General features: G+C 36.4%; 1 protein-coding gene across 2 annotated transcripts; it reads left to right on the top strand.

The window, feature by feature from the left end:
- The first annotated feature begins 67 nt into the window (after window positions 1-67).
- ADA (adenosine deaminase) lies at window positions 68-22,553 on the top strand. 2 transcript variants are annotated; one of them, XM_063297128.1, is made up of 12 exons: window positions 68-185; window positions 6,269-6,330; window positions 7,391-7,513; window positions 10,429-10,572; window positions 13,051-13,166; window positions 15,424-15,548; window positions 16,709-16,780; window positions 17,814-17,915; window positions 19,650-19,717; window positions 19,857-19,986; window positions 20,276-20,325; window positions 21,312-21,418. In XM_063297128.1, the coding sequence occupies exons 1-12, from the start codon at window positions 150-152 to the stop codon at window positions 21,316-21,318; spliced, it is 1,035 nt and encodes a 344-aa protein (XP_063153198.1). In that variant the 5' UTR covers window positions 68-149; the 3' UTR covers window positions 21,319-21,418. The 2 variants fall into 2 exon arrangements, with proteins under 2 accessions (XP_063153198.1, XP_063153197.1); XM_063297127.1 differs by lacking the exon at window positions 20,276-20,325 and having other exon boundaries at window positions 83-185; window positions 21,312-22,553.
- Window positions 22,554-22,571: the final 18 nt, after the last annotated feature.

The following is a 22,571-nucleotide window of genomic DNA, read 5'->3' as shown; positions in this document are numbered from 1 at the left end:
CTCTCGGAGAGACACCCGGCGGGCGGGCCTCGAAAGCGACCGCTGGGGCTGGGCGGAGCTAGCCCTGCAGGAGCCTGACAGGACGGGCCGGTGCAGCCGCCAAAGTCCTGACTAACACAGCAGCAGGCGGCGGCGGCGGCGGCGGCGGCATGGAGTGCAGCCCTCCTGTTTTCGATAAGCCCAAGGTGAGTGAGCAGCTGGTGCGCGGTCTGGCCGGGCGCCTCTCCCCGGACGCCGAGGAGTCGCTCCTTCTTCAGCGGGGAGTTGGAAGGGCTGACGCCCGCCGAGACCCGCGCTAGTCCTCCCTTGAAGCCGGGGCGCCTCCCCTTCTGCCCTCCGGTGACTTCTTGGGTCGGAGCGCGCCGGGGGCTTGGTTCCTTGTAATTGGAGAACTGCTTCAGCTGCCGTCGCTTCCCCTGCCTCGGTCCACTCCCCACCTCCGAGGGGCTCCTTCCCGCCATGTATTTCCCTCGTTCCTGATCAGCCCCTTCCCAGCCACTTATTGATGGCCAGAAAATGCAGCTCAAGGGTCGTAATGTCTGAAACAGGTAATCCAGATTGCACCCAGTCGTGCCAACCTAACTCGTGGTTTCCCATCCTTTTGACACAGCGCCATAAGATTGCTGCTATCTCATCCTGCCTTAATTAGATCTTGAGTTACTTACATTTTATATTTCACCCTTTGACACTTCATCTCTTTCCTGTCTTTATTGCCTCTTTTATCTTTCTTCTGTCTCTTCCTTCCCACAGCTATCCATCATTTTACTCTGCTGCAGTTTCTTAGTTGTTAATTCAGTAGTTCTGCATCTGTTTAATTGAAGTCTTGTCTTTGTGATCTCTAGCCTTTGTCCAGCCAGGTGGCAAGGTCTAGATGATCTTGGGTATGCTCCTAAACTGAAGCTGGTTATGGTCAGTTTTGTATGGGAGACCACTAGGAAATTTCATGGTTATAGGTTAGACTAGGAAGTTAAAAAAAAAAATCACAGAAGGATATTGCGCACTGTTGCCAAGAGTGGGGTGTTGAAGTCACCTGGAGTGAGGGTTGACTTTATCTTTTCTGGCCTTGTCAGAAAAATGCAAGTGAATGGCAAGTGTTAAGAATTCACTTTTGGGGAAAGCTGAACTCTTTTTGGCCAGTGATATTACCTGAATGACTAGACATTTAGAAAACGTGTGTGTGTAAGGATTTTTGCATTTACATTTCACAGTATAAATACTGTACACCCATAGTTGGGTGCATGTGTATAGTTTAGCAGCTTCTGTAACTGTACTCCTAAACTACTGTATGGGTACATGGCTCAAAGCTTTATATGCATAACTGAACATTATATGTTTCTTTGCCAAATATATGGATCTAATCCATGTAATGCATTACTGATAAGGCTGAAACCATTTGCTGGACGGAACCTGCTTATATATATTCAAAAAGGTTCTTGTGAAACAAATGGAATTATTAACAAAAATCAAGAATATCTCAGTTTCATAAATGAGTTTTAGCTCTGACATATTCCTTGTTTAATTTTGAATGAGAGAACATTCTGGGCTTTAAGATTTTATATTATGGCAGAAAGAAGTTATCTATATAATCTGGCTTGCAATAATAAGGAGTAATAAAGTTAAAAAATAGATTTTATTTTTGTGATTTAATGCCTTATGAAATGCATGATCTGTTATATTGATTTTATCTGTTTTAACCCAAGTTATGGATTTAGCTATTCTGGGAGGACTAGAATAGTGGTTAAAATACTGAACTAGGAACAGGGAAACTCAAGTTCTGCCTTAGGTACAGAAGCCAGCTGGGCAACTTTGGGCAAATCACCCTCTCTCTCTGCCCTAGGAGCAAGTCAGTGGCAAACCACTTCCGAAAATGTTGCCCGAAAATTACATGGACTTGTCCTTGTGGTTGCCTATGTGCCCTGGAAGCAAACAAATACTGTCTCACACAGATTCAGTAACATCAGCTAGAAAATTCTTGATAATCAGTATATGCCCAGAGCAGATTTCAGACATTGGTATCCCTTGCAGTCTGACTGGGCATGGAGTGAAGAGGCTAAAATGATGGGTGCTACCATAGATTGAAGCCTCACCCCTTTGTGCATGTGATCCGCAGTTACACCTCCGGATATAAACATAAGATCTAAGCATGTTATTAATTCTTGGCCCCATATTGGTTCATTGAAAGATTTGTTCACTGCCAGCAACTGAATCATGAAAATCATATATTGAAACTTTCAAACTTGTATTAAAAATGGGCAGTTGTTTCAGTTATAAAACTGACCTTCTTAAAATGTTAAGCGTGCAGCATGTAGCACAGATTGTGAAAGTTTTATTCTGGTGATTTTAATACAAACAAGCATTGATTTGTGGGAGAAGAAAAGGAATCACAATTCCCTAGTATCTGTCTGCCCTTATTTCACCCTGCAGTCCTGTTCATTCTTTACATTTCTCTAAGCAGAGACTTTGTTTTTTGTCCCAAATTCCATCTTAAACATTGGAGACTTTTTCAGTGCTGATCAGTGCAAAAGACCATTAACTCTCAATTGTGTTTTGAGTGTATGTTCTGCAAACAAAGGATCCCTTTTGTCTGTAGAAAGAACTGGGATGTAGTGGAACTCCTTCTGAATAAGGGAAAAGTAGACTTTTCCCCCCAATTTCCCCTTTTTCTTACAGTTCCCACATTATCTTCTTTACCTTTCCAAAGTATCTCCAAGTCCCAACAGCAGTTTCTGAGAAATGAGGTTGAAAGGAGAATGTGAAATTCCCATTGCAACGTTGACATTCTCCCGTTAGCAGAACTCAGCTCACAGGAATTCTGAATTCAAGATGATATTGTTTTGGCAAGAGAGTTCCAGTATCAAGCAAAACTAGGGGATGATTTTACATACCTGCTTTTATTTCATAAGGTGTAAAGAACACCTGATTGTCTTAATTTATTAGCCACTGCAATTGCTGAAGCTACTGTAGGTGACATACAGCATTAAAAAACAATTTAAAACAGGCATAAACATAGCCAACGATAAGAAGAAAAAACACCAGATCAGGGAAGCATCAGTACAAATCAGCATATATCACCATTTCTTAGGGCTGTTGAAAAAGCTTGATCTTCAAGTGTTCCCTTCAAGTGTTTGAGCCATGTCAACTTTAAGGGGAATGCTTCAGTCTTCAGTGACTCTATAACAGTGTTTCTCAACCTTGGCAACTTTAAGAAGTGTGGACCAACTCCCAGAATTCCCCAGCCAGCTTGTATTGACACTGGCTGGGGAATGCTGGGAGTTGAAGTCCACACATCTTAAAGTTGCCAAGGTTGAGAAACACTGCTCTATAGCGTCTCTGCTTACTGTGCTTGGCAGGAGCTTATCCAGCAACATTGTAGAGCACTGAAGTTCAGGAAAGAATTACATATAGGATCATGCTAAGTATTGTATGGGATGTATAAATTAGCTTGATCAAAGCTACTTTTGAAATACAGAACTTGATTCAATAGTAGGGTGTAATGGTAGGAGTGTCTGTTGTTTTCAAGATTTAACAATCTGGAGGACAGACCTAAATAAATTCCTCCAGTCTGGATGCTGCAGTACAATATAGCAACTAAAAGTACAGTTTAAACAGTACAGTAGCAAAGGTCCATTCAGATGAAACCAGGAAGCCATTACCTTGCACAGCCCAAAATCCAGCTCTTAGTCTTTCTTGTCCATGCCGCAGCATCCTCTTTGTTTCCTTCACTTAGAATAATTAGGGTGGGGAAACGAATGTCATGTAATTTTTATAACAGATTGATATATCTGGTACTTCTGCATTGGACTACTAATTAATAGATTTTGTTATTCTGGCCTCATTAGCCCTCTCCTGTCCAAGAGGAAACAGAAGAGGGTTAATTAGTTACCCTGGAGAATGTTGACTTGTTTACAATATAAGAGAAAGTTGTTCAAAGATCCATAATGAGCTGTGCAGCTTATCCCATAAAATGACTTCATAACAGAAACTTTATGGAGTCAGAGAAGAAATTTGATAGGCTTTGGCCTCCTTTTCCTCTTGTGAGCCACTTTTGTTTTTAAATTGTTTGTAGTGCAAGAAGATATTATTCAAGGATAAGAGGCTAGAGAATTACACCTTCTTGAAGAAATAATAATATTTTCCAAGTCTTGAAACTCAGATGCTATTTTTATAATAGCATCAGGAAGCAGAGGCAAGTGGTTGGTGAGTTTGGAAGCTGATAGTAACAATGATTAAAAATTTAAGTCAGTTTTGGAAAGAATAATGATAATTTTCAGTAAGCTATGTACAGCTTAATGTATGAGGTGTTATGGATCTCTGTGAAGTAAACAATTTAGTAGGGTATTCTATTAGATATAACTGTAAAGAAACTCAAAGCAAATCTCATTCATATGAGGAGATTTGATTATCACTGCAATTCAGTGCAGAAGTTGGTAGAAGTTTCAGATAGGAGATAGCAACAAGCTGGAAAGCCTAGTGATAATTCCATGTAATTCTAGTAAATTCAAGAAATTGCTTACTATTTGCTGGTAGCTATAATTAGTGCCAGTTTGGTCTAGTGGTTAAAGCAACAGGCTTAGACACCAGGAGACTGTGAGTTCTAGTCCCACCTTAGGCACGAAAGTGGCTGGGTGACCTTGGGCCAGTCACTATCTCTTAGCCCTGGGAAGGAGGCAATGGCAAACAACTTCTGAAATCTTGCCAATAAAACTGCAGGGACTAGTCCAGGCAGTCACTGAGGATCAGACACAATTGAATGGCAAAAAAACAACAACTACAGTAGAGCAAGTTTTTATTTGGTGATCTGAAAAAACATGACCCTAAGTTCCTATTCACTCAATATTCCAAAAGGCCCATTCATTTACTATGAAATGCAATATATGCATAACTTTTTTCCTAATTTGTTGCAGGCCACCCAGGAGTGTCAAGGTACTGCTTGTGTCATAGGCATGCTACATTTTTCTCTACACACAATTTATCACAGAGAAAGTAGTTTTCTTCAGTAGCACTTGTGAATGCTCTGTGAAATGTGCTGCCATTTCTTCCTTTTTCTTACATGCGTACATATTTTGACATTCTACTTTTTTTAAATCCTTGTATATTTGTCGTACTATTCAAATGCAAGAGTATTTGAAAGAAAATCATTAGGAAGTCTCAGAATGACTTTCTGAAAAAGGGCAGTTTTCTTAAATGCAGTCCATTAAACATTGCATGTCTCAACTATTTTACCAAAGTCAATAGAGTTACTGACATACATACATACATGCAATATTCAGTTCATTTTGCATATTTTTTTCTTTTTAACTTTATATACTTTTTATTTTTTGGAAAGTCTCTTTATTCTTATGACATGACAAATAAAAGTTCTGATTTGTATATGTTAATCTGAGATCTACAGACACAGGATTTTTTCCCCAGAAAGCTTCTTTTATAATTCTGAATTCTGTACATTTTATTATGTCTTTGTCATTGCTATGAAAAATAATTTCTATCATTACTACTCCTGCTTTGTAGAGGTTTCTTGCTGCTATCATATGGGAAACTAATATACTTTAATAATAGGAAAAAAATGAATTCATCTAGATTGGATGTTCATCAGTTTTTTCTCTAGTCTGCAAGTACTCTGTGCATCAATGATGAATCAATAAAGAAAGGAGGGAAAAAGACATTTTGTGAATAATGTATGTCAATACAGCTTTCTTTACATTAGTACAAGGTGCCAGATAGGAAAATATGGTAGCTTGATTCCTTAATTACAGGATCAGCTATGGGGAGATGTATCTTCTTGGTCTAGTGATCAGGTACTTCACAAAGTTATTGTAAGAATGAAGTTTAGATCACATATATTACCTTGAGTTCCTCAGAGGATTAAAAATGCATTAAATAAAAATAATATATTGGATACAAAGATCTTTCACAGGATATATGTGCTGCTAATATCTTTGGGTACGTATTATTTTTGCCATATAAGAAATAGTCATGGAGAGTCATCAGCCTCTGTTCGAAACACCTCAACACAAGCAAGGCAATTTATGTGTATCTAAGTCAGTCTTGTTTTTTATTGTTGTTTTGTTTTGAACCTGAAATTTCCTATGTTGTTTCACATGCTGATTTGAATTTTCATCAAGATTTAAAATTGCTTGCATTTTGACAAGGGGGGGGGGTAGAGAGCACATCTGTTATAAGAGAGTGAAAAAGCACACCTGGATGTGTAAATTAGAGGGCTACTGTGCCATTTACAATAGCTTTATATAACTTTTCATCTCTGTTGCAGGTAGAACTTCATGTCCACTTGGATGGAGCCATTAAAGCAGAAACTATTCTATACTTTGGCAAGTAAGTGAATAACTTTGGGTCCTCTTTTTTTGAAAATACCATGCCATTGGTAGTTTTTCCATTGGTACCATATCATTAATCAGTATTGTTTGCAGACTGTTTCTCAATTATTCCATTTATATTTAAAATGTGAAAGATTTTGACTTTTATAATTCTGTTGATTTGTGAATTTCAAAATAAATATTCCACATAGCTATTCTAGAACAAGCAGGTTTTATTTCAGGAAGTAAATTAATGGTGCAGTCATATCCACAATGCTGCATTCTGCTATGCCATACAAAATAAATAAATAAATATCCACATTTGCTCAACTGTATGCCCCTGCTTGAAAGTGGGTAACACAGTTGTAACATCACGGTTCCCACTGTATGCATCATCCCTTCTATCACTTTCTCAGACTTGATCCCCAGTAAGACAGATGGAGAAATCTGAAAGTCAGGAAAGGGAAGGGCACAAAAAATTAGGGCTTGACCCCTCCACCATATCTGATTGTTTCAAAGCCTCTGAACATGAAAATCTGTTTAAAAGCTAGAGGGCATTTGTGAATAAAACAGACTGTATGACAAAATTATGACAAATTGCTAGAAAGATGGAAAACAGTAAGAACAGGGCTCATATCCCAATAGGACCTGTTGCATAACAATGTAACTTCAGTAACTAAAAAGTTACCATTCCAATGGAAATTGATGCTGTTGCATAAGAAATTCCTGTTTGTGAGTCAATAGTAAGATGCTTGTTTACCAAGGCACTGGTTTCTATGGCCTAAGGAAATGGGACAATAGAATTAGAAGTAAGAGTCAGGAAACATCTGATGTGCAGGAATATAGTTTATCAGCAACTTTACACCAAGAAAGGAAATATGTACTTTATTGGATGTTTCATTTTTAAAGTTAGAAGTTAGCTAGGGATACGTTAAACTTTAGTATCTAACAGTTATCCAGGGCTATCTGACTAGTAGGTTTCTTTATCAGCACATGCACACACAAAAGAAATGATTCTGTTCAAAAGTAACCCAAAATTAATTTCAGCAGTTGATATACACATTTTGTAAAATTTCTAGGAAAAGAGGAATACGTCTCCCTGCGGATACCGAAGAAGGCCTTCTACAACATATTAGTTATGATACGCCACTCAATCTCACTGGCTTTCTTTCAAAGTTTGCTTTGTACATGCCAGCAATTGCGTAAGTGAATTAATTTGTTCCAATTTACGGATTGTGAAATCTTTTTTCAGTATCTTAGAACTGCTATTAATTCATTTTGTCAGCTCAGCAATCTGTTATGTCATATTTATCCTTTTTTATTCCCTGCCCTTGTTCATATACGTTTATGGGTGTGTTACGTATTAGTATTCATGCATTTTCTCTCTCTCTCTCTCTCTCTCTCTCTCTCTCTCTCTCTCTCTCTCTCTCTCTCTCTCTCTCTCTCTCTCTCACACACACACACACACACACACACACACACACACAAATAAATTTGTAAGGCTGCTTAAAGATCAATGACATTATTCCAACTGAGAAAGTACCAATCTAATGTACATGATTTACTGGTAAATGGTAACCCTCTATGCTTACCAATCCCTAAGTAAGCAGAACAGTTTCTAATGACATGTGAAACTTATCCAGTTCTTGAAGCCCTGTGGCACTTCTAGAACTGCTGTCACAAGAGATTTATTGAGATCAGCATAATGTGCAGTCAGCACAACTTGCTCTGATCTTGAGATCATTGCAGTCTTAAAAAGAATTGCATGCCTGCTCCTTACAAAGTTTTTTGCTTTAAGGTGTATAATCTCCGAATTTGTATCACTGGAGGAATATCCTCCTGTAAACAAATTGTTTGCATTTTTAGGTTTGGGATTAATTAAATTTTGGTCCATAATTGGCTATTTGCAGTACTGGGTTCCCAGATGAAGGTAGTCTACATTTTTACATTACAATGTAATGTAATACTTGGCAATGTAATACTTGGCAACTGGAATATTAGAGGTTATAATTGGATGACAAGTCGGAATTATTATACTTAGCTGCATTGTTATGAAGCCTACCATAGGGATTGCCAATGTGAAAAGTTTGTCTTACATGGCATTTTTATCTGTGTTGTGTTGTTTTAGGAAAGTGGGTGAATATTGTTGGGGGGGTTGAGGTTAACGAGAATTGGAGTTACTGGTTCACATCTGTCAGTACATATCCAGTGATAGCAATTCCATTGGAGTGACAATGGAATACTGCTATCACCTCTGGATGGACTGGATTCCAATGTGGGCAGTGAATGTTCAACAACTTGGGTTCTTGGCTTAAGTCCATGTACATATCAATTCATATAGCAGGTACAGTAGAACAGCAGATTAAAGCTTGGCTCCAAAGTGCATATTGTAGCATTTTATTCTTGCTAGAAGATATAATTACAAAAATGGGTAGCAAACAGAAAAATATGCTTGGCATGTATATACAGCAGGAATAGGCCATCTGGTGTCCTCCAGATATTTGGACTTTAATCTTCACAATCTTTATCTTTGATCAGGCTGGCTGGGGTTGATGGATTCAAAGTCCAAAATCTGTTGAGAGCACCATCTTGCCTGATAGACAGCATTTCAGACATTTAGAATGCTCCCCATACTTACTCAGGTATACTTTTCTGTTGGAGGTGAAGTTGTGAGGATTTGCAGTTTTTATTGAATAAATTAATTCAGTAAAGACTGTACATTTTTGCATTTTCTATCTGAAGCTTCCATGGCATTTGAATCCTTCTGTGCTCTTTGTAATTTGCAATTATTTCTTAGTGTTGAATTTAGCATTCATACGCTATAAAGTTTAAGACAATCTTGGTGGGTGGATGGGGGTTTGAAGATGAAAATCCAGAGTAGAAAGGCAGGCTTTGTTAAATTAATTCATTCACAGATTAAGAACAAAATGAAGGACTGGCAAGACTAGTGGGTAGGAAAAGTAGCATTTTGATAAAAGTTAGTCTGTCTGTATTGAATCAAATTAGATAGAACATCAAACAATGTCTTTTGGGTTGCATTTTTCAGTTTTGCCCTGATACAGACTTGTATCATGATTTTCAGTTAATTATAGTCTGTTTCATCTGTATGGGGCAGATGTTTGCTGAAACCTAGGTTTTGTTCCTAGTTTACAATAGACAAACTATGACTTTTTGAGAACCCAGACCTAAGATGAGAAATGGAGGGGAGAAAGGAGATGAAAGAGGAAACACATGACTGTGAATCTCATACAAACAGGTCAAAGCCATGTATTTGGTTATATCTGAACTAACACAAGCACTGGGTACAAATACTAATAATGAACTAGATGAGCCAAAGTACTTAAAAACTGGAAAGAACGAGTGGCTTATTTCTTTGGGGGCCATAAACCTCTTGGCATTCCATAAGTTGCTTGGTTTTGTGCTGACCTTGTTGGCTTATCGTTTTTTCCGATGTACTAATTTAAAACAGATTATGGACACCATTCTTAGAATTTAAGCAATCATGAGTGACAGATTTTGATGAATAGTAGGTGTACATTGGCAAGTACAAAAAGTGCTGGTTCCAGATCAGAACTGATTCAGGGACCATATCCAGTAACTCCTGATTGTGTGTTGCTCCTTTGCACAGCTACAGCTAAAACTACTTTTCCTCAATCCTATCTACAGAAGACCTGTGAATATATTAGAGTAAAATTATTTGACTTGGATGCAAAAAGGACTGGAAAGATTCCATTCTTTAGCTAACTGGAAATTTAAATATTCTGAACTTCCCCTTTAACAGAATCTACTTAGTTCAAGTTCAAATAAGGAAAGTATTTTCCATGCATTATTTTGATAAATATAGCTTATTACATCACATTCTGGGGACTGGATCTGAATCAGAATGTGCTTGATATTTTTGTACAATCTTTTTTATATGCCACCAAACTTTTTTTGAACAGCCAGAATGTTTGTTTGTTTGTTTATTACTGAGGACAGATCAGAGTTGTAAACAGTATGTTGCTAGAGCTTAGAACTTTGTCTCCTGGAACCACTTACTCTTACAGCTCTGCAGATCCATGTTTTACAGACTCGGAATTAGCCAAAACTATTATAAAACAAGCTTTTATATTTGCAGAGGTGACCGAGAAGCTGTGGAAAGAATTGCTTATGAGTTTGTGGAAATGAAAGCAAAGGAGGGTATGATCTATGTTGAGGTGAGGTACAGCCCTCATCTCCTCGCCAATTGTGGAGTACATCCTATTCCATGGGATCAAAAAAAGTGAGTAATTTTTTTAAATGTATAAGGCGGTACTTCCTTTTCTTGGCAACTTCCTAATGTTCTTCACCTCCCAGAATTCCTCAGCTAGTATGGCAATTGCTAAGAAGTCTGGGAGTTGAAGTCCACACCCCAGGAAACACAAGTAAAAAGGTATAAATTATAGTATTCTAAGAGGAATGATTAAGTACTTTTGGATGTCAGTGGATATGTGATTTTGTAACTAATGGCATATCTGCATTAAGTGCACATGCAGTAGTGATGTTGACAGTGTAACAACTCTGCATATCTTTTAATTGTTCATGCCATATAAGAGATCAGTGTAGTATACATTACTTTGCTCACTAAAAAAGTGGACATTTCTTTACTATTTTGTTCTTCTGGTGTAGTACTGAGGCTCTGATTAACAATGATTTGCATAGTTTATTTGTTTTATCATTTTGTAGAGAATGACAAAAAAATACAAACACAATGCAACTAAGACTGAGCGTTTTAGGCTCCAATCTTGTGAATATTTTTTAAAGTGTAAAACCTACCAGATATAGTTCCATGTATCCATGCATGATATTGTGTTGTTAATATGTTGTTATATCACTGGGAGGTGTTTTGTTGCTTCACTGTCCAGTTGAAATCAGAGGCACTCTTAAGGCTATAACTGGTTCATGCTTCAATTAAAGTATCTCGCTTTGTGGGATCACTGTTGTAACCAATTCTGTTGGAGCTCTAACTGTACTTTACATTGTATGTTTCAAAATAAAGTGGACTTGTAGTTAATGAAGAAATAAAGATAGCCAATTATCTAGTTGTAGTTGTCCAGGTTAGATTATCTTCTGTTTTAAAGATTACTTCAGAAAATTTCATTTGGGTTTACAACTGCACTGTGCAATTGGTACAATCTAATCTAGAGGGTAAACATCCAGTATAGAAGCTCTGAAGTCATCAAAAGCACAAAGTAATCATTTCAATGTGCATCCCAATAATTGTCAGCTACCTTGGTTTATTATTATTGTTTATTTTATTTAAATGCTCTTCCACCCCTTAAAACTATTCAAGACAAAAATGCAGTAATTAAAAACATAAAGTGTCAAAGTAAAAGATAAACATAAGCATCATCAAATGTTACAATTCAACTATGTAAGTTCTACTTATAGTTCAGCAGATGGGCAGACTGCCCATCCTGACAGTATAAGTTTTGCAGCCTCAAGAGCATTCCCAGATTATATTGGTAAAATTTGGAGGTGAAAGCTCTGATATTTAGTTGTGTGCCTTTTTTTTTCTTTTGCCCTTCAAGGGATCCAAATAAGTCAAATCTCCCTGACATTTACTGTATCTATATTGAACTTTTAAAACCCCTGAGCTGAAAAGACACCCAAGATTTTCAACTCTCTGCACCATGGTTTTTACAGTTCCCCCCACCTGCAAAAAAGTAGGACCTGATGGAAAAAGTTGCCCTCCCTTCACTAGTCCAGTCAAAATAATACATTACAGGATTGCAGCCCAGTGTCAGTTTCTGAATATAAAATCTAACAGTTTTGTATTTAAAGAATACATAGAATACATTGATGTTTCTCTTTTGGGATGTAGGGCTGCAATCTTTTTACAAGCCTGCCCTATATCCCAGAAGAGAAACATCGATGTATTCTATGTGTTTTTGATATATCTTTTCTACAGTTACTCTGAAAAATATATCCAACTTACTAGTATCTCTTGTTCTGAATATTGCATCCATTTTGTCAGAAGCAGTCATAGCAGTCTAGCAGTAATTAGCATTTGCTCAAGGAAGGGGCCAAAGTTTAAAGCAAGAGCATTATCTGCTACCCACCCCCATCTCTAACAGTAGTTTTGGCTGTTACACATAGGTTGACTCTCCTGGATTGTTTTACAGCACTTAATTTGTTTAGATGGAATTGAAGCATTGTTTGACAACTTACTGCAAACTTATACTGTATTTCAAAACAGTTTTGTAGGAGAACTTCATGAATTGTTGAAGGAGTCTAGAAGATTTACTGCACCTGATGGCTGTAAATTGCTGCCAGGATAGCCTGGCATGCTATATTTTCATGCTAATTAGCTTATCTGCAGAAGCAGTGAATGCCATCTCCAAGTAGAAAAGAAACTATTTACCCTATAATAAGAAAGCTTAAATAAACCTTCAGTTCCATAGTTATGAAAATAGCAATTTAGTAAATACAAAAATTTGTAAGCAATGTATCAATAAACAAGAGGATGGTAAAATAAATTTGACCCTGGAAGGACTGGCAATGTAATTATGAACCATTCTTTATCTCTTCCTCCTTTGTTTGACAGTGGTGATGGGAACAGTGAATAGTCTAATAATCTAATAATTAAATTACCAAATTAATCCAACTAATATTAATAATTATGATTACTACTTGCTTATTATGTATTAATAAGTTAATAAACAATTTCTTAATAATTAATGATATAATCTATAATAAAATGATTATTTGTTTTACACAGGGGAGACCTTACTCCAGATGAAGTGGTTAGCCTTGTTAATCGAGGATTAAAAGCTGGAGAAAAGGCTTTCAACATCAAAGCCAGGTCTATTCTATGCTGCATGCGCCACATGCCAAGTAATGTATAACAGCTCACTGGTGGTTCTGCTCTCTGTGTTTTCTTCCCTATCTTCCTGCCTCCTCACATTGACTCTTCAGATTTAAATCCTTCTGTAATTTGTCAAAGAATAATTATTTATCCCTAGATGAGATAAAAGTAAAATTTCATAATGCAATACCCAAACTTGAAAAAATGGCTAATCATACCAGCATAAAAGAACTGCAATTGACCAATAAGTATTACATTTTTCTGTAGTAGAATGTGGTAAAATCCCCAGAAATGTTTTCTTGAGGGAATATTTTCTAGTGAACTCCAGCTCAAATAATTATTTCTCTAGAAGTAAAGTATTCCTTTTCATTTGTACAGTGAAATGTCATAAAAGGTCTGTAGTTTATACTGGCCACATTACTCTGTGAAGCATTTTTTTTCTTTTATAATTAGCCATCATATAAACTGTTCTGTTAATTTGTTGGCTTCTGTTTCAGAGTATTGGTGAAATAATTTTTTAACTGAAGATTAAATGATGTGAGAAAAGATAAATTTGTTATTTTAAAGACTATATATAAAACATCTTCACACATGAATAGCCTTTCAGTGGAGGAAAAGTTTAGTTTTGACAACAGTGCATATGCTTGGATACACAAACTGTTTGTAATTGATAGAACACTTGTGGAGTCCTTGGTGCTCTCTGAGCCTTGTTGTTTTCTTGCAGACGTTTCATTGACAGACTAGGCAACATCTTCAGTGAAACGTCTGCAAGAAAACAACCAGGCTCAGAGAGCACCAAGGACTCCACAGGTCAACCCTGAGCTACAAATATTCGCTTCGATTGATAGAACACCTTTTTGACTCTATCCTGTATGCACCAAACTTACATAGCATGCAAAAAAGTGTTCACAATTCTGAATCTCAGTTTCCTTGGTTTTTATGGTACGCTTTCTTTGAACAATTGCCTAGCTAGAAATTTTAGGAAGTAGTAAAATAGCAACCAAATTAATAGCTTAAATATTGTTTTATATAATTAACGTTACTGCACAGCAACATTTATTCTCTGTTAGGTTATCTTGATTCTCCCGAACATAGGGACTGTGTGGTTTGTGGCAGTGTACAAACAAAGAAACAAACATAACCCTCTAGCATGGGATGGGCAACCTGCAGTTTCAGGGCTGTAAGCAACCCTTGAGTCTTTTTTGTGACCCTTGGAAGCCCCTCTTACCATGTTTCCTGATGACTAATGATGGGGAACATGGAAATCGTGGTTAAGTCCTTAAATAGGCACACTACAATTAAACATCAACAAAAAAATAATCTCCCAATTTCCCTCAAAATGTACGACCCACCTAAAAATGTGCAACATGTTCCCACATACAATATGGCCTTTTCCCCCTCACCAAAATGTGAACAGATTTTTTCCCACATCTGTAAGATAGAGACTAATATTTTATCTATTTGATAATTTTATGGCCCTGAAAGCATATGCTATACAAGTAATCCTCACTTAATGCCCACTCGTTCAGTGATTGTTTGAAGTTACGACAGGGCTGAACGAGGGGTACTTATTGCACCGTTGCAGTGTCCCCGCAGTGACGTGATAGCGATTTGGGTGCTGAGCAACCAGCTCGCAATTACAATGTTGTAGCATCCCACAGTCATGTGGTCACCATTTGCGACCTTCACTGCCAGCTTCCTATAAGCAAAGTCAACGGGGAAGCTGGCAGGATCACAAATGGTGATCACAAGACTGTGGGATGCTGTGACTGCGTGGGATTTGCCTTATGACAGCAACTGGAAGTGCCAGAACTGCTGTCGTAAGTCAGCGCAGTCATGTGACATCACACTTTACAACTGCATCAATTAGCAACAGAATTTCTGGTCCCAATTACCTTTATATTTTTAGGACTCCTATCATTGGTCATGAAGGATAAGAAAGCTTGCTTTTGGTGCAAGGCAGTCCTTTTACACTGTAACACACTGTAGTTTATGGAGAGTCCTCAAATCCTTCTAGAAGTTTCAATAAACATACTGAAGTGACAAAAAGCAATCAGAAATAAATATATTTTAAACATTACAATTCCTTGTGGCTGTTCTGTTATCTACAACGTCTACTTGATCTCCACAGAAGTCTTGTCAAAGGGAAAGTCAACAAAAGAAAAGTGTCACTTATTTATAACCATTGTTGATTAATGATTACAAGTCTTATTTAAGCAAGACCTCGGGTTCTGCCAAAAAGAAAAAAAAATCAGTTTCGACCCTTATTTATGCTTTTCTTTCCAGGCTGGTCACCAGAAGTAGTGGAACTGTGTAAGAAGTATCGGAATGATTCAGTGGTTGCTATAGACTTAGCTGGAGATGAATCAATAATTGCTGAGACCTGCCCAGAACATCGAAAAGCATATGAAGTACGTTCAGTTTTTATAGAGAAAATCAGCCTGTGGTTCACTGCAAGGAGGTAGTTCAGAACCAATCATGCTCTTATTTTTCAACAACATTTAATGTTCCCAAATCATGCGTTCAGATCAAAATGTCTACTTCCCATGCGTAACACTGGAATACAATATCCAGATTTCAGTTGCAAGCAAACTTTCAACCACAAATTGAAAGATCTCTGGTTAAAACGCTGAGGAAAGGATTTATGAGGTTGCTCCTCTGTTTTAGACTTCACTTATATTATTAGTTATGCCTATTACTGATTTGTATTAGGGCTGTGCTTGCTTTAAAAATGATTTGGAAGAAATCCTTTGGCTCTCACATGACTTCACTCCCTTCTGTTCCTTAAAACAGACTGACTTTTCTTAGATTTCTGCTGAGCCTGAAAAAAGCTCTGCTGTTTTAGAGTTACATTATCCTTAATGAATGGATTCCTCTTCCTTTTCCAAGTCTGCATAGCCATAGTATGTACTGCATAGCCATAGTATGTATCATCAGTATGAACCTAGGACAAACCTAATCTATTGAACTGGGAGGGGTAGAGGTTTTTTATTCAAAACTCCTTTCCCACCTTTGGAGTAACCTACTATACTTCTCATTGGCCAGGCTCTTCCAGGAAAGATTATTCAGGGTGAGACAGCCATCCTTTCAAAAACACTTCCTTGACATAAACTCTTATTTTTCTTTGGATTTCATGGCATGCAATATCCCTCTCCTCTTGTTCAGTTCCTGTAGAAAAAAGTTGAATCACATGTTATTTTTTATCTTTTTTTAATTCCCCAAAGTACTAAATAATAATATAATTCTTCTTTCTTTTCCATTCAAATGTGTTGATATTTTCTGACATGAACTATCCAAATTTAGAATCTTACATTTGGTACACCATGTATATGTATATTTGTATATATGAACGTGTGTAACTCAGCTAAAAATGTCAACATCCGGAGCTTTGCATTCATTTTGATAATCACTTTTTCATCTTTAAGAGCAAAAACAATTCTAAGGAGGATTTATTTGTTTGTACAATTCCATGTTTACCACCAACGGAATATGAAATAGCAGATAACTTCTTCAAAAATGTGTTGCCTTCTTTAACAATTGCTAATCGCAGTTTCTATTTTCTGGTGCTCAGGAAGCTGAAAGATGTGGTATTCATCGGACTGTTCATGCTGGAGAGGTTGGAAAATCCCAGGTCATCAAAGAGGTAAAAAATTGTACCATAGAACAATAAACTTGGAGGTCATCAGGAAAGCTGCTAGGTAGAACTAATGTAGAAAATTGTAAAAACCTGTGAGTAATGCTCACAAAAAACAAGTTTGTTTCCAGTTCATTTTAGAAGAGGTAACAGGTAAGAAGAGGTAATTTAAAAAGTCCTTTGGTGATTTATATAGCAGCAATAATTAGGATATTTTTGCAAAACTTCTTGTCCTCCAGTAAATTCAATCTTGGTCCCAAATTGTTTCTTAATCTTTAATCAAATAGTACCCCTTCATCCTCATCTCTTTTCCTTTCCTTCCATAATTCTAGTTTCTATTAAAATCCTGCTTTTTAAAAAAAAAATCAAGTAATATATTCTGACTTTCTAGGGTCACACTGCAAACAATGTAAGATATTTGCCACAAAATCTGCCATCATTTTTTGTTATTAAAAGTGTATTCAGTTACAGAACACTGTAGCTCAATTCTTTTCTGTCTAAATATGAACTAGAAAAGATCCAGCTGCACAGGACAAAGCAAGCTATAAATGTCCAAGTCCTACTGGCACAGACAGAGAGAGATCTCCACTCCCTACAATGTTGACCTTTTCCTGAAATCAGTTAATGATTTCCCTTAGTTCTAAACTAATCAAGCTTTACTGTGCTTTCTCTTAAGTGGTTTGTGTGAAAATGGTTTGAGGTTCTGGTCTGGAGTATAAACTCTATGGTTTGTTAATTCCTGCATAAGAGAAATTGAGGTTTGGTCAGAAAAAAATATGCATGGAAATCACAATAGAAGGAAGTAATGTGTAAATCCAAGGAATGACCATGTATTCCTGAACTCTACTCTCTTGAAATGTTGTAAATTTATGTGCACTGTACTTGATTTTATCACATTGTGCTAGATATACATTAAATAATATGGACTATATTAATTAATTAGTACCATCTAACTTTGCTGTTTTAGGATTGATGTGCCAATTGTGTAAGTGACAATCTGTGTAAGTCATTTCTTCATATTTTCTCCTTTATGTCATTATAGGCAGTCAACATCCTTAAGGCAGAACGAATTGGCCATGGCTATCACATCTTTGACGATGAACAGCTTTACAAACAGTTGTTGAAACAAAATATACATTTTGAGGTAATGGAATATCTTTCAGGCTGCAAATCTCTGTATCTATATCCTTAACAACCTTTAAGGATAAAGAAAAGTAGAAAACTGCCTTTTACTGAGTCAGAACACTAATCAATCTGCTTTTCTGTGCTGTTTCCCTGCCTTTCTTGGAAATGCTGGAGCTTGAATGGGGAACTTTTAAATAAAATCTTGTGCTTTTACCCTGAATTAGTATGAAATTTTTGTTGCAGTACACCATTCATATCACGAGTCTTCCTAAAAAAGGAGACTTCTAAGTCTGTAATGCTGAAATGACTCTCCTTTTTGATGGAAGTCAGAATTGTGGTTATGGTTGTGGAAATTCTGTGTAAAACCAACTATTTTAACTAGTATTTACAGTTGCATGCAAAGGTTTAGGCGCTCCCAGTCAAGTTATATGTTTCAGTGAATCCCTAAGTGAACAGAAGCTGATACAACCTCTACATGTTACAACTTCGAACTCATCATCTTTCAACAAATTGGAATACTTACTATTCATTTTTGGTCGTTCACAGATTCAAAATAAGAAAATAGTGAAAATGGCAAATGGAGAAATTTGTACACTGCTCCATGTTGATTCACTGTCTTTTTTAACTAAAAAGTTTTTAATAAGGTCCCAAAAGGTGATTGATTTGTTAGGCCTGCAGTTAGCCACATGAACACAATTGCATAGACAGGATGTTGCATTTAATTCTGTACAGTATTATGTAGAGGTTGTGTCAGCTCCTGTTCATTTAGGGATACACTGAAGCGTACAACTTGGCAGGGGGTGTCTAAATTTGTGAATGCAACTGTGCATTATGAGATATACACAATTGTTGTTGTTGTTTATTCGTTCAGTCGCTTCCGACTCTTCGTGACTTCATGGGCCAGCCCACGCCAGAGCTTCCTGTCGGTCATCAACACACCCAGCTCCCCCAGGGAGGAGTCCGTCACCTCTAGAATATGATATACACAATACAAGCCTGATTCTTAGTTGTCATGATGCAAATTATAAATATACTGTCCAATGTGTAAACCTGACTGCTCAGCTTTTAAAGAAAGAAAAACCATAATAATCCAATGAAACAATATTTAAAAAAGAAAAATCTGTACTCTAAACATTTCAAGTCTTATTGTTTTGGTTTTGGAGACATTACTTAGGAGTATCAGTCTCTAAATCTTGATACCAAGAGACAAATCCATATGCTAGAGTCGTCATAACCATAACTAGAATGATAAGATGGCTGTCACATTCATACTATTGCATTTTAGAAACTGTAAATGAGCTCTTTTGGCAAATTTGGTCCTTGGTCTGTGTCTGAATGGACTCAGACCTTTGAAGTAACTATTTTTATCTGGATTTAATAACTGTTCTCTTTATAACTCACAACAGTTGATTCTTAGTTAGATAGGTGTGGTTTGTTCCATAATCTTTCTGTGAAGGGTCTGTAGAAACTGACTGCAGAGGTACACATTAATAAGTGTATCGTGTGCATTTTTTAGTTCCAGCATACATTTTACATGAAGTGGTTCAGGTAACTTCATAAGCACAATATTTAATGATGAACAAGACAGATGGATTATTTGGCCTTACAGATGGAATTACTCTCAGCTGTATGAGCTTATTTATGGAAAAAAACTCTGATGTGCATTTTCAATTATTATTTTAATAAATATTCACATAAACATTTAAAGGAAATCTATATTGAGTCTCTATTTTTTCTCTGCTTAAATATATAGCTCTGTCCTTGGTCTAGTTATCTCACCGGAGCATGTAAAACCACCTTCTGTAAACATCCCGTAATAAGGTAAGTTTTGTTGCTATTACTATAACTATTTCAAATAAATCATTCTACAGCTCACTTTTGGTTTCTTTGTATTACTCTTTGAATTTGCAATATCCATGGATGATAAATCACTTTAACATTTTTATTTTTGTCTTTCCAGATTTATGAAGGATGGTGCAAATTATTCCTTGAACACAGATGATCCACTCATTTTCAACTCCACAATTGACACAGATTACAAAATAGCTCGGGACTCCATGAACTTTACCGAAGAGGAATTCAAGAGATTGGTAGGTTGGTCTGCATTTGTATATTGGTAATACTTTGTCCTTCCAGTAATGTACAGCTTGTTTTGATCTGTTTCTGTTAAAGTAAAATCTTCCAAGTAAATTGAAATTATGGGTGTAGACATGGTTAATCTTTTCAAAGGTTCTAGAAATGGTAATATGGGCACCAAACATGGTGGTTACATCAAGAGCTTTCTGTGGAGAACAGAAGGAATTAATTAAGAAATTAAGGCTAAGAAAATTATGAAAACAGTAGGCTCATTAACATGCTATTGTCTCTTGTTAATTTCAGAACATAATATACTTCATTGTTGTCATTGTCCCTATCTTTTCACTTGATAGGTGGGTTGGGATTTTTTTTTTCTTCCTTAAAATTTTTTCATTGATTTTCTGTTTTTCCATTTTGCTAACCATTCAGATTTTTGTTCCTTTAGAGCAATAATATCTTATTTCTGATAAATCTGTGCATATTCACAAATGTTTTGTTTTGGTATATTGGATTATTTTTTTCAGCAAGAAAATTAGTTATTTATACAGCATCATTCATGGCTTTTTACAATTTGCATGGGTTTCTACAATGGATGAAAGGCTAGGTCTGGCCCCAATTAAATTGCTTTCAAAATTACAAGATGTAACTCGTTAACACCTTCCCTTATCTTAACTTTGATTTAACCAGTTAACTCAATTTTCTGGGTTGGCACAACACATTGAACTATAAACATATGGGTAGGGATTGTGCAACATGTTAGGCTAAAATATGGTTGGGAAGTTTGTGGTTTAATATCCCATGTCAGCACTGTCACTGAGTGATTAGATTGCATTACTGCAGTCTTTGAGTGTTCCACTGAATAATAGGACTTTCAAACTTTCTATTGTTTCGGGCTGCTGCCAGCAAATCTCTAATTGCTTAAATGATAGCAATAACAGAAGAACAACACGCTGGATACTGAAGAACCCTGCCAGTCTATAAGTTTATACTAGGTTACTTACTTGCTTTGTACCAATATAAAAGCAGTCAAATCTGCAGCATGTGGCCTTATATTTATATATATATATATACATTTCTCAGTATTTGCGCAACCTCATATGAGCTTTATGTGGAAAGGGGGCATGCTTTCAAACCCCATCTGCGACATCCTTAAATTTGTTAATTCCGTTTTAGACTTCTGTGAAAACACATACTTTTCATTTTCAAAGATAAAAGTGTAACACTAAGAATCATCATTGTCAACTGTTCATTTAAAATAGCAGTACAGCAAACATTAGTGGAATACAATATTTTCTGAATATAATCAGGCACACCTTCAAGTTTATTCTTCCTTTTACAGAATATAAATGCAGCGAAGTCCAGCTTCTTGATAGAGAAAGAGAAAAAGGAGCTTCTGTACAAGCTGTATGAAGCCTATGGGATGGTAAAAAGCAAAGAATTCTGATCTCTTCTGTGCCAGCTGGTGTGAACATTTTTCTTGACCAATTTTATGCTTGTCCAAGATCTTTGTTCTGCTTCTTGGAAGACAATGTGCAAACTTAGTATTATTACCTATTTACTTCGATTATCCACAGGCTGGGGCATGTACTATAGATATACAAAACAGTATTCTTATGATGGTGGGTACTGTAATTTTAATTTTAATGTTTTAAAGATGGAATATAAGCTGCTCAGACATCTGGAGGTTGGAAATAGGAATACATTTATTGTCATTACATTCATTTAAGTTCCAACTCTGGTATACCAATTTTGCAGGCAATTTACTATTTCAAAAACTTACCAATAGGTCAAATGAACTGTTTATATGCAACAGCAGACAAAGCCTATCTCAACCTGTTTTTTAAATCATTTTGAAAAATAATCTGCCTCACTAATTCATCTGCAAGTGTTGTGTTCTGTGCCTACATTAGTGGAAGGAAGAAAAATCATAAGTATCTATTATCAATGAATTTTTTTTAGAACATCACATTGTGCTCAAAAATCTCATGAAAACACATGTTACCTTATCATTTAACTTGATTAGATTGATTTTATTTTACTTGCACTAAACATCAATTCATTTTTTTAAAAAAAATTCATTCATTTCTGTGATGTCAAAATGTAAAAATAGTCTTTCATCCAGAGAAAGTTGTGTGGGAGAAATGCTTATAATACTGATTTAGCATTTGCCTTCTCAAAACCAGTCTTGCCTAAAATGTCTTATGCTGGAGATGTGCCATGGGAAAAGCAGTATTTTAAGAAATAGAATTTCACAGAATTTCTATTTATTTTTGGATTTTATAAAAAATGAAGATTTAAAGTATGTATTCCCACATATTTACTGAGCCATTTGCCTTGTTCCTTACCTGCACTATACTTAGTTTGACTGGGAATTACGTGGCTAAACTATAGCATATTGACATTTTTTGTTTGTTTGTTTTTTGTTGAGACCAACAGCAAGGTAACATTATCTAATGGTGCTCAGTTACCTTGCTTTAACTGTGACAGCTGCTTAGTAAAGTGATACCCAAATAAATTAGACAAAACAACTAGTACCAAACTGGCTATTTTGCTGGATTTTGTTCCCTAAGGAAACTAAAAATATTGGTTTAAATGTAAG

Source organism: Candoia aspera, chromosome 3 (genome assembly GCF_035149785.1).
Source record: "Candoia aspera isolate rCanAsp1 chromosome 3, rCanAsp1.hap2, whole genome shotgun sequence".
Lineage (NCBI taxonomy): Eukaryota > Metazoa > Chordata > Lepidosauria > Squamata > Boidae > Candoia > Candoia aspera.
This window is presented reverse-complemented; position numbering and strand designations above follow the sequence as displayed.